Below are 13,802 nucleotides of genomic sequence, written 5' to 3' on the forward strand. Positions count from 1 at the left end.
CGCAGTTTACGTTAACTTTTCAGAACCTCGATGTCTCGTTCTCACGCGCTCTCGTCGGGGAAACGTGACCTGTCGGTCACAATACGCAACGCTTTGGAGTTGACGTGTCTCTGTCCGGAAGCCATCAAGAATTGATTTTGTTTCCTTTAAGCTGAATTTTTTGGCCGATCCACAATTCATTCACCAACAAGTTACACTACATGTCTGCATTGTTATCTCCATCGTCGCTGACGAGCCTCAGGTCATCTCGCGTCTATCTTTCTTGTCTCCATCAGATGCTAGGTACAAGGGGCCCATCAGATAAACCATCCCCATCTCACACTCTGCAAGCAACATGAGCACCACACCAACACCCATGAGGCGCAGCATGGTACGGGGGATCCATAAGACGAGTGAGCAGGTGGAGGAGCTCCTGCAGGGAAGCCATCATTAGCCACCCCGATGCGGAATGCACACTGTTGTTAGCTGCTGCAGCAGATCAAGAAAGAGGAGAAGGATAAGAAAGATAACATCATCGCCGCATTATCATTAGGATTGGTTGATCCGGTGGCGGCCATGTCGTACGATCAGGTGCTCTCTGTTCTCGGAGGTGGCGGCAAGGCGGCGGCGGTGAGCGCGTGGAGCGGCCATGGAAGCAACATCACGAGGCAGATCGTCAAGTGCACCAGGTGGCAGCTGGAGGAGACCACCGACCTCATCACCTGCCCTTACCACTACTACTGCGACAGCTCCTACCCGGGCGACTACTCGGCTGCCGTCGGCGTCCTCGTCGCCGTTTTAGCCGTTTATTGCCTCCTGTCCGCGGCGGCCTTCACCGTGGTAGAGATCGTCAGGGCTGGCGGCGGCAGCCCGGCGACGGCGGCCGGTGGCGTCGGGCGGATCAAGCGGAAGTACCTGGTGCCGTCGGGGCCCTTCTTGATGCCGCTGGTGCTGCTGGTGCTCGCCAAGGGGCAGCGGATCAACGCCGTCTTCCCGCTCGCGCGGCTCGGCCCGGCATTGCTGCTCACGCTGCAGGCATCGGCGCTGGCGTTCCGAAACGAGGCCGACGGCGACGTGCGCTACGCCGTGCTCGAGGCGTCCACCGTGTCCGGGATCCTGCACGCGAGTCTGTACCTCGACGCCGTCGTGCTGCCCTACTACACGGGCACGGACGCGCTCCGGTGGTCGCGGTTCTCCGGCAAGTGCGCCACCTGCCTCTGCCGAATGGAGCCTCTGGTCGTGGGCGGCCGGACGGTGCTCTACCGGGGTCTGTCCAAGACAGCGCTGGCCATCATTTTCGCGCTCTGCTCCAGGATGGTGTGCCGGATCTACGGCGAGGAGCGGCTGAGCGCGTGGACGCGGTCGGCGCTGGAGGTCGCGAGCTGGCTTTTCGTGTCTTGCGACGCCGTGTACCTCGCCGGTTGGGTGATTGCCGAGGGTGCCATGGCGAGCGCGGTCGTGTACGGACTCGTCGCCTGGCTGGTGTTCCTGTGTGTGTTTGGGAAGGTTTACAGATTCTTGGCGTGGGTGGAGAACAGGCAGGTCCAATGGAAACCAAGCCTTACCTGCCACAATGTGGTTTGATCATTTCTTTCTTTCTCCTTTCCTTATGGTTTCGGATGAAATTGTAAAGAACAATGACCACTTAAGTCAGCTTTGTGTGTATATAATTGCAAAGCATTATCATAGTTAATTGGGATTTCGTGTGCACATTTTTTTTAGAATGCACAAAAAGATAATTGTAAAGCATATGAGCCACATAACTTTGCTGATTGAACACCTTTTTTGTTTTGTTTTGAAGTTTTAGCTTCCTGAAAGGACTTTATAAGGTATGCCCACTAGATAATTTAAAAAGGCAAGAAGTAGGCTAGAATTAAACACCACTCTACTACTTAGCTTTTTCTTTCCTTTTACTAAAGGGAAACGTTCGGGGCCAGGGCACCGGCCGAAGCTTCGGCCGGTCCAGTCCACACGCGCACGATGCGACCCACTCACGAGCAACCACGTGTCGCGATGGACCCGAGACGACTAGTCCTCCTCCCTTTTCTCTTCTTCCTCTCACGCTTCTCTCTCTTTCTCTCTTCCCACTGCCATGGTCAACGCTTCGCCCCGTGCCGCAGGCCTCCCAGGCGCGCCGCCGTTCAGCAGATCTGGCCGCCCTCGACCAGATCCGCGCGGATCCGCGTGCATCGGAGCTCTCCCTACCTCGCCGGACCCGGCCACGCCGGAGCTGCCACCAGCCATGGCAGGACTGCACCCCGCGGCCCAAATTTGCTGGAACAGGCTTGCGAGTGTTGCAACCGTTGACAGGAAAGTTTCAACCCAAGATTAAAAATGCTTCAACCGTATATACAGAAAGCTGTAAGCGTTCAGTGCTATCGAGGGAAGGTACAACCATCTATATAAAATGCTACAAACTTTGATGAAAACAGCTTCAACCGAACGATAGAGAAAAGTTTTCACCCAGACGCTGCTCAAAAAGAAAAAAAGTTTCAATCATTTACAGAAAAGCTTCCACCGTAGAGGGGAAAAGCTTCAACCATTGAGATAAAAGCTACAACCGTGTCAATTTTTTGCTAGTACCGTCTGTGTTTTTGCTACATCCATTCATGCGGCCATGGTGCTTTTTTACGACTGAGCTGTGACCGGCGACGACGACGACGACATTTTTGTTGCAACATCCTCGTTTTTTGCTACCATTGGCGCTGTGTTTTGCTACATCCGATTAACATTTTTGCTACAATGGCGACACCGATGGATGTTTTTGCTGCAAGCGTTGTCTTCATTTGCTACGACTGACACGGGAAAATGCTACCACGGGGCATCTCTATTTTTTGCTGGAACCAATCATCGGTGAAGCGGAGCTGCATCCATGGCACTCCGACGAGCAGCGGGGGCAGCGAGCGGTCGGGGCGAGCTGAGTCCCGGAGCGCGGGGCGGCCCCGACGGGCGGCCGGGGCGGCGAGCGGACTGGACGAGCTGAGTCGCGGAGCTGCATCCATGGCGCTCCGACGGGCAGCCGAGGCGGCGAGCGGTCAGCTCCAACCGGCGGCCGGGGCGGCGAGCGGCCGGGGCGAGCTGAGTGCCGGAGCTGGGGCGGCCCCGACGGGCGGTCGGCACGGCGAGCGCTCGGGGAGACGAGGACAAGGTAAAAAAAATAGCAGAGGAGCTCGAATCTCACAGTGTTGCACAGCAGATCGGGCGGCTGGGAGCAGACTGGCCGAAACATTCGGCCGGTGCGCCGGCGCCTAGCGGTGCCCTTTACTAAAAGACTCAACAAATATCTCCACGCCAGTGTTGACAACATGAGGCTATGATCTCAGCATTTGGTAGGTGATTGCGACAAATTAACCATAACAATGCGGTAGCTAGTTCTCCCGTGAAGCAATGACCTACCTGATGGGTGTTTCTCCATGCTAATTCAATGAGCAATCCCCTTGTGATTGTGTTTCTTTTCTTCCAGAATTGATAATTTTCATCCAGCTGAAACAATTCGGTTTCAATCAAATTATTCGTCTGTCCGATCTTGTGCAACGATTCTGGCTTGAAGAGTATGCTTTTAATGTTACTGGTAAAAAGGCATGTGCGTTGTAACGGGAGAAAAAAAAATATCACATGCTCTTAATTTACAAAAAAAATTCTATAATCTGAGAACTTGTAGCTATTTCTTTAATACATGAAGAGTTGCTAAAAAGGTACATAATTTTTTAATCATAAAAGGAGATTTTCTTTTGTCTGGAAAAGAACAATTTGTATGGTCTCTTGTTGACGCAGGTACTTGCGTCCCTATTTCATCGCTATTTCTAGGGATGGCAATTTTTTACGCATGGACAGGAGTTGGATACAATTTTATATCCATGTACAATGCCCGAATCCGACCCGACTAATCATGGGCATGGCTATAATTTTATACCCGTGGGTATATCCAAACCCGACCCGTAAGTGTATACCTTGTCCACTTTTATTTATTATAATAAAAAGTCAATAAATTTTTTCCTAATCCCCATCGAGTAATTACACCACTGCTCCTTCCCATTCTCATCTTCTCGGTAAACGACTCGTCAATCTTCATTAAGGATCTTCTCTATCTCCTCGACTCCTACTTGTGCAGACCTATATAGCCGGCGCCGCCGTCCACATGTGGTGTCGCACTGCAGCAACCAACTCCGCGGACAGGTGGGTGGCCGGCTGCATCTCCATAGATCCCCCCGACTCCTCCATCTCAGCTTTTCCAAGCACGCAGCATACCACCAGTTTGTACGTGTGACAGCGAGGTGGAGTACGACGATGCATCGTGCAGCGGCGCGCACAACCAGGAGTATAGCGGCACAGAGGCACAGAGAAATAAAATGGCTATATGCATCGTCCAGATGCAGAGGCCAGAGGTCTTCCTCCTTTTCTAAAAGAAAAAACAGAGGCACAGCGAAGTGGGCGTAGACCACGACAAGGAGCAGGACCACGTCGTGGAGGCGATGACCACGCCAAACAGCCAACCGTATGGGTAAGTATTTTTGTTCCTGCTCGTGTACATCTAGTGCTTGTGCGTGGATGTGCATGAGGTGCTTGTTCATGAGTTTGTATTAGTAATTAGAGTAGAGAACAAGAGATTTGTAGTGGTCAATTTCTATTTTTTAGTTCGTGGCAAGAGAAAAAACAGACTTCACTGCATTGCTGGTCTGTAGCGGTCAACTTCAGTCAGATTAGACTACAAATCTGACTAAAAAGTGAAATCTGACTAGAAATCAGCGAACAAGAGAATATGATATTTCTAGTGGTCAATTCAAGTCAGATTCCACTTTTTTACACATGGCTTGATCTACAGATATGCCTGTTAATTAGTACAGTAATTCATTTTTACAAAATCAGTTAGTTCATTTCTGAATTTCTATCAAGTGAATTGTGAATGATTAGTATAAAGTTAGAATCTGGCTGATTAAGATTCATTTTCTCAAATTGGTCCATGTCATGTGTTCAACTTCGTCCATGTCATGGCCTTATGTCTGTTGCAACTGTTTTTGATCCAAAGTACAAACTTCATATGTTGCGAGCCTTGTTTGGTTCTCTCTATGGAATTGAATATGCAGTTGTTAAAGTTGACGCCTTGTGCCAAGTATGGCTGAAGCACTCATGTGCATGCAAGCTTGGTCTCATGCTGACATGATAGGTAAGTAATGCTCTCAAATTGCAACCATTCATCTAATTTATGTTACACAACAGTTATTTTTTTACTGAGTGTTCCTTCATCACTTAAAACTTGCACCAGGGGAATAGCAAACCACTCTCTTTGCGACATTTGAAAGTGTTCTTGATGATGATGAAGAAACTATGGTAACATATTCCACTCATTATAGTTGATTCTACATGATACAATATTTGGTTGTTTATTTCCATGATTTTAATTATTGTTCTTATGATATGTTCACGTGAAGGATGAGTCCAAGTCTATCATAACTGAAGCTTAGTCTGTCATGCGGTGAAGAAAGAAGATGATGCCTAGAAGAATACCTTCCTTCACTTGTAATGAGAATTGTGATGTACTTATGTCTCCTGGCTGTAAGAAACTAAGGCTGAGAAATTATGTTGGGCTATTTTTATGTTATTTTGTAAGAAATTAATACTAAGAAATTATGTTGGGCTATTCATATGTCATTCTGTGAGGAACTAAGGCTGGGAATTTTCTACTTTATGCTTATTTGAAGTTCTGATATGTCATTCTATGAGAATTTGAGCTCTTGTTTCATGTTGTGCACTTCTCAGATGTCATTTTGTGAAAATTTGAAAAGTTATTTAATCTTGTGCAGCTATGCAATGCCATTTTGCGAAAATCTGAGTCTTTATGTGAATGTTGTGCCATGTTGTGTGATTTTCAAGGTATTATCTATACGTGTTTTGATAGGACCCGATGGGTATCCATTGGTTATGGATATCCATCGGGTTTGGACATGGCCATAGTTTTTAGCCCGTGGGTTTTTTCATGGATGGGCAAAGAATAACCTTGTGGATTTGGATATGAATTTGATTTTGTTCAACCCGGGCCGAACCCGATCCATTGCCATCCTTAACTATTTCTTGCCATACATGTCATGGGTATTGGTCATTGTTTCATCACTATTTATATCTTATCAAACTTGTCTTCTATTTTATTTTTTTGTCATGCATGCCTCCTTTTTAAGTTTTATTCATGCATGTCCTCCTTTTCTTCTTCTTATATATAGGAGAATAGCGCAACATCTCATCTTTATCGGATCTCCTCTGCATTTTCTATTTTACTTATTTTATAGCGGACATCCCATCTTTATAGGGTCATTCTTTTATTTATTTTCATGCATGTCCTTATTTATTGGGTGTCTCTAGCAAATCTCTACTCCTATAAAAATCACAGTTGGTGGTGATGGTGTGCCTGCCATCCATCGATGTTGGCCGTCTAATCTGCATCCGACGCATGAGAGCAACCCCACTTCACATTTGCAAAGAAACCCCTCATTCTCTTCGTCCATCTCCATCCAGTCCCACCTTATCCAATCAGCCCACCAAACGATCCTTCTGGAAAAAAGTGGAACCGAAGTGGCAGCGGCCACGCACTCTGCACGCCGCCAGCGCTGTTGGCTCCCAACTCCTCTCTGCCGCAACAGCCTCACCGCCCACCTCCACTTCCACCTCCCTTCCTCCTCCCCTACCCCATCTCCTACGACGCTCCTGGCACCGTACGTGTGCCGAGTCTGCAAGGCCTCTCCTACCACTACAAAAAAATACACTTCCGTGATGATACGTGTTTGTCACTGTCATGCATGTACATCCATGACGATTTTATGACAGAATTAAGATAGTCATACCTGTGCTGTCGTAGAAGTGTTCCATGACATTACCAAAATTATCATCATGGAAGTGTCCACTTCCATGACGATAAATCGCGAGTCATAGAAGTGCTTTCGTCAAGGGTGACCGACATGTGGCATCCACCGTAACGGAACAACGTTAAGCTATCAGGTCCGGTTTTGGATCTGATAACCCGTTAACAGCCTCGACCAATGGGGATTTTTCACATGTAAAATCGTCATTGGCTCGAGGAAACACGTGTCAGCTCACCGTTAGGACAGATGTCATCCACTCATTGGACCGAAGGTGCCTATGATACGTCGACACGTGGCACGGCCCAACAAAGGCCCATTCCTATGAAAAGGCCGGCCCATTTAACTTGGTCAAAAGGTGGTGGGCCGGCCCATGGAAAGCCTGTTTATGGCCTGTTCGCATCACTACAAAAAATACACTTCTGTGATGATACATGTTTGTCACAGTAGGTCGCATTTTTATCATGCATGTACATCCATGACGATTTTATGACAGAATCAAGATAGTCATACATGTGTTGTCGTAGAAGTGTTCCATGACATTACCAAAATTATCATCACGGAAGTGTCCACTTCCATGATGATAAATCGCGCATCATGGAAGTGCTTTCGTCAAGGGTGACCGACACGTGGCATCCACCGTAACGGAACGCCGTTAAGCTATCGGGTCCGGTTTTGGATCCGATAACCCGTTAACAGCCTGGACCAATGGGGATTTTCCACGTGTAGAATCATCATTGGTTGGAGGAAACACGTGTCAGCTCCCCGTTGGCACAGGTGTCACTCATCCAATGGGCGAGATGCGCCTATGATATGTTGACATGTGGACCGGCCCATAAAGTTTAAATGGGCTGGCCCAACTAAAGGCCCACAAGATTTTGCGGACCATAATGGGCCGGCCCAGCTAAAGGTCCATGAGATTTTGCGGACCATAATGGGATGGCCTAGCTAAAGGCCCACAAGATTTTACGGGCCATAATGGGCCGGCCTAGGTAAAGGCCCACAAGATTTTTGTGTGCCATAACTTGCCGGCCCAGGTAAAGGCCCATAAGATTTTTTGCAGATCATAATGGGCCGGCCCACCTAAAGGCCCATGAGATTTCGTCGACATTAATGGGCCGGCCCAGCTGTAGGCCCAGATTTTAAGGACCCTAGTAGGTCGGCCCATTAACTGGCTGCCATGTTTTGGGCCAAATGCCGACCCATATTTGATCCGGTCCATTAATGACCTGCCACATTTCGGGCCTAATAATGGCCCATATGAGATCCGGCCCGTTAAAAGCCCACCACATTCTGGGACAAATTACGGCCCAGATCAGGTCCGACCCTTTAAGAGGCTTTGGGCTAAATTATGGCCCATATCAGATTCGGCCCGTCAACTGGACACTATGCTTTTGGGCCCACTTGCTAAAGGCCCATTTAGTAATTGGGCCTGATATTAGTTTCGGCCTGTTAAGGGCCCATTTAACATTTCGGCCCTATATTAATTTCGGCCTGTTAAAAGCCCGTCATATAGTTGGGCCTAACTACGGCCCGGTTTGCATCCGGCCTACTCGCAGCCGATAATCTGATTGGGCCAAACAAGTACCGGGATAATTTTGGCCTGTTAAAAGCCCGTGATTTGATTCGCATAATCATGGGCTGGGGTCCATTTCGGGCTGCTGCCGGCCCGTGAGCTGTTCGACACGTTTCAAGCCCAACCTACTTCTCAGCCTCCTAAAAGCCCATTGAGTTTTCTCGCGAAAAGAGGGCCGGTGGTTTACTCGGCCTATTAAAGGCCCGAATCTACTAGTGGGCCAGTTTACTTTTGGCCTTTTAACGGACCAAGATGACGGGGCCCATGATGCGGATCATACATCGTGATCGCATGACGGCCTAATTATGTATCGTAATTTTACTGTTTGTCCGGATTACTGCGAAGGCAGGATATATATATATACAGTAAAATAACTACAACATCGTGAATAAGAAAAAACCTAGACTATACAATAAAGAAATTACAACATATTACATCCACTGGGCATCAAAGTTCGCCACTATAATAATAAAGCACAAGCAGACAGCAGATTACATACACTTGGCATCAAAGATCGCCACCAATGCAAATAAACACGCCGACAAAATAATATACAAAACCGACAACACTTCAATAGAGTTCAAGAAAGGTTAGCCCTATTGGGGAGCTACAGCGCAAGCAGCTGAGCAAGCTGATGAGACTACGCGTGTTTAAGACTTATATCTTCCTCACACTGAAAGATAAACAAGCAAACAGATGACAGGTTTTGCACATAAAAGTATCAGTGCCGACAATTCATCACATTTCTTACTAATGAATAAAGTGACACAGTTTAAAATTGCATTAACACAATATGATATTGTTCAGGTCAAGACATGGCAGGAAATGACATTGTGAAGGAGTTGGCAGCTTCACGACACCACTGGATTACAGATCAAGAACTCATAAGTATCAATGGTTAGTGTGCTCTCAATTTATCCCATTTCAGATTGGCAAATAAAGAGATGGTTTAAATAATAGTAGAATGATATGACATTGTTCATAGTTAAGACATTGCAGAATATGACATTGTGTTGTAGTGGGTAGGTTTACCACACCACTGGATTACGGATGAAGAACAGAAGCATACATGCAGTGCAAAAGAAGATCACTTGCTCTGTATAGTTTAATTTACATGGTATGAAGAAGGAACTTGGTTGTACAACTGAAAACTTAAATTGAGAATGACAAACTTTTGTTTATGAACTACATAATAAACTTTAAACATGCAATTTTATGCAAACACCAAAAATAAACGGTTGTTGCAGTCATGCCTAACCAAATATGCACAACAAAGTTTGAAAGCTTGAGAAGGACAAAATTACATTATTGGTGAAGATAGGCTCTATAAAGCCCTTGTTCATGCTGATGGGAGTAAATATAGATGTGATAATATACGAAAAAATGGAGAATGTTTAAGATAAAATGAAGAGTGATGCTACCTAACCAAGTAGCTATAAATGTAAGTGCAGCGATACAGGCAAAAGGTACAGCCAAGAGCGATGCACGGCTAAACTTCTTCAGTACCATCGGTGTTATCCAACCTTATGGTAAGAGTAAATATAGATATGATGTGTAGAAAATGGAGGGCAAAGGAAAATAAGCTGCAGAGTGATGGTACATGAACAACTACCTGTCAATATAAGTACACTGATAAAGGACAACATGTACTTACAAGAACAATGCAAAGCTAAAAAAATTCATTGGCATTGGATATATTCTACACTAATGTAACCATTCAAACAGATCAGATAATTTGGAGCGAACAATTGATAAGCAAGCTATCATGCATACTGCTGTCACATAATGAACCAGGTATGTATGCAAGTACAGTGATACAGGACAACAGGTACTAACAAGAGCAAAGTAGCGGGCAACATATTTGCGATATCCTGTCGTTCTTTTCAAACTGAAATTCTTCTTCGAGCAGATTTCCCGCAAAAAAGATCCGTAAGGCACATGCGGAAAAGTAGAAGTTCAAATTGTCATGTGATTTCATAGATAGTACCTCATCTTGGGAACGAGACCAGTGCATAACAAGGTTTTTCCATTCAATGTCTTCTAAATTTAGCACATGAGACTTCACCGGAAATTCGTTTATAGACTTGCCATCAAAGTGTGATTTCCTCATGTAACACCGATACTGTTGCAATGCTTCCTTGAAAAGCACAAGCAAGCTTTGCTCGTCATGACTATCCAGATTGACCCTCGCCTAGTTACAACAATGTAATGTAAATCATTGATGTGTTCAATCAGCAGAAAACAGGAAAATAATAACCATGAATAATAGCACTTACATGTAAGTTGGACAGGAAGATGTGAAAATGGTGTTTGTCTTCACTATAATCTTCCCATGATGGGAATATATGCACGTAGTCCCTAAAAACATCGAAAGCATTGTCTTTTAAACTGGGAATAACTGGAATGGGGTTCCAATCTGCAGGAATTGGCCGTCTCTACAGTTGGGATAGGTCTTCGGTGGGTGGACTTACTGTACTTTTTGCTGGGGTGGGATTTTTCTGTGGTACGGCTGGTGCTATGGCAAATGAAATTGGTATACCTTTTGCTGGAGTGCAGGTCCTGCGTGGTGGGGCTAGTGGTGTGGCCAGTGAAGTATGGGTACAATCTGCTGGAGTCGGTCCTACGTTTTGTGTCACTGGTTGTACATCCAATATAAGTGGGGTGCTGTTTGATTTCTCTGGCACCACCATGTTTTTCAAGGACTTTGCTGGTGCTCCTTCAGGTTCGGCAATCACCCTCTTCCTTTTTGATGTCTGATGCACAAGAACAACATTTGAGTGGAAAAACATGGTATGATGATAGATGGAATATGTATTGATAATGGATGGGCATGGTATCTCAACATATATGATGAGTAAACTAAGCAGATGGCGGTGCAACGAAGTAGAAGAAATGCAAGACAACATATGCAAGATACGCGCAATCAAAATCTTGCCAAAATAGAACAGGCACCTTGATGGGTGAACAGGACAGGCCATCTGCCTTTGACTCCTCGAGGTTAGAATATTCATTAGGATCATATTCTGAACAAGAATCAACAGGTGGGGAGCGTATGAGTTTCATTGCATCCAAAATGGCACTCAATGCCTTGGTGCCAATTTTGTAAGTCATTGCAGTGTTTAGCTTCAAGAGTGGACTGCTTCTAGTGTGACACAAAGCAGCTACACAGATCGTAGTGTAGATATAACGGGAAAACCGTAAGCATCAGAGTAAAATCAGCAAAGTGAAATTTGCTGGAATATATGTGCTAGTACTGCTGGTACAGCTAGAAAGGCTTCGGATACCAGTTCTCTTCAACTGAAGGTGCGGTACTGTTTATATCAGTGTAACTCTCAAAGGTGACATAGCTCCCCGCATTTCCTTTCTATTCTTATAGGATTCAAGTGGGCAGGCCACTACAAATCCTATTCCTGTGTTTACAAAATCTTACGAATCAAAGAGGCTCAAAGTGTCCATCACAACCGACCGTATAGACCTCTACACTGCAAATGTCCCTGCTCATCTTCAGTACAAGGAACATACTGTACTACTATCATACTCCATCTGTTCCGAAATATAAGTCTTGGTAGAGATTTCCACTATGGATCACATACAGATGTATGCAGATACATTTTAGAGTGTAGATTCACTCATTTTGCTCCATATGTAGTCCATGGTGGAATCTATACAAAGACTTGTATTTAGGAACGGAGAGAGTACATTAAATAAGAATGAAAGAGGAACATGGTAAGGAAGAGCAAGCAGATTTTGGATAATAAAATGTTGGTTGCGTAGTGCCCACACATGAAGATCCTACATCTCCTAACCCTTCTTCTTCCTCGTCTCTGATTCTTCCCATACAGAACACCGCACGGGCCGCCGGCCGGACCATCGTGTTCCTCCACCACCCCCACCCTCACCCCACCCGCATTGAGCTTTCTTCGTTCGGCGAGGCCCCACCACCGCCCCCACAACCACCCGAGCCCCTTCGTTCGCACCGACGAACTCCGGCGAGCTCTAAAAAATCGATTGACCCAATTTTGAAATTTAGTCTACTGTGATTTAACTAGTGTGGAATATAAAAGGGGAAAACCATAAGCATTGGGAGTCTAGTGTTGAGCGTGCCATGGCGGATCTGAAGGTGCAAACCGGACAAAGGCAACTTTGCAACCAAGACACGAAATCAGAGTAAAGCAGTGGCGATCTATTTTCTTGCTGCGATAAATAAGTTGAGCAGATACGAAAGAGTACCGCCTCTGGTGCGGCACCGTGTATGCATCTGCTGAGAATTTGACGTTGCTGCGGTAGCGATGACTGTCGGTGGCATGGAAGCAGATCTAGGAGGGTAGACGGTGGCGGCGGGGCGCGGTGGATGAGACGGTCGTAGGAGCGGCGCCGGCAAGGTGGACGGCGACGGGGATGAAGCGAGAGGACGGGATGCAAAGATTGTTGGAAATATGACATAGAGGCAATAATAAAATGGTTATTATTGTATTTCCTTGTTCATGATAATTGTCTATTGTTCATGCTATAATTGTATTAAGTGGAAACCGTAATACATGTGTGAATACATAGACCACAACATGTCCCTAGTGAGCCTCTAGTTGACTAGCTCATTGATCAATAGATGGTTATGGTTTCCTGACCATGGACATTGGATGTCATTGATAACGGCATCACATCATTAGGAGAACGATGTGATGGACAAGACCCAATCCTAAGCATAACACAAGATCGTGTAGTTCGTTTGCTAAAGCTTTTCTAATGTCAAGTATCATTTCCTTAGACCATGAGATTGTGTAACTCCCGGATACCATAGGAGTGCTTTGGGTGTACCAAACGTCACAACGTAACTTGGTGACTATAAAGGTGCACTACAGGTATCTCCGAAAGTGTTTGTTGGGTTGGCACGAATCGAGACTGAGATTTGTCACTCCGTATGACGGAGAGGTATCTCTGGGCCCACTCGGTAATGCATCATCATAATGAGATCAATGTGACTAACTAGTTAGTCATGGGATCATGCATTACGAAACGAGTAAAGTGACTTGCCGGTAACAAGTTTGAACGAGGTATTGGGATACCGATGATCGAATCTCGGGCAAGTAACATACCGATTGACAAAGGGAATTTTATACGGGATTGACTAAATCCTCGACATCATGGTTCATCCGATGAAATCATCGTGGAACATGTGGGAGCCAATATGGGTATCCAGATCCCGCTATTGGTTATTGGCCGGAGAGATGTCTCGATCATGTCTGCATGATTCCCGAACCCGTAGGGTCTACACACTTAAGGTTCAGTGACGCTAGAGTTGTTATGGAAAATATTATGTGGTTACCGAAGGTAGTTCGGAGTCCCGAATGTGATCCCGGACATCACGAGGAGTTCCGGAATGGTCCGGCGGTGAAGATCGG

At 45.9% G+C, this 13,802-nt stretch overlaps 1 protein-coding gene across 1 annotated transcript; it reads left to right on the forward strand.

Annotated features, from left to right (window-relative positions):
- The first annotated feature begins 324 nt into the window (after positions 1-324).
- Positions 325-1,685, forward strand: LOC123095122 (uncharacterized). Its single transcript, XM_044516941.1, has one exon. It carries the CDS (start codon positions 556-558, stop codon positions 1,561-1,563), a length of 1,008 nt encoding a protein of 335 aa, XP_044372876.1. The 5' UTR covers positions 325-555; the 3' UTR covers positions 1,564-1,685.
- Positions 1,686-13,802: the final 12,117 nt, after the last annotated feature.

Source organism: Triticum aestivum, chromosome 4B (assembly GCF_018294505.1).
Source record: "Triticum aestivum cultivar Chinese Spring chromosome 4B, IWGSC CS RefSeq v2.1, whole genome shotgun sequence".
Classification (NCBI taxonomy): Eukaryota; Viridiplantae; Streptophyta; class Magnoliopsida; order Poales; family Poaceae; genus Triticum; species Triticum aestivum.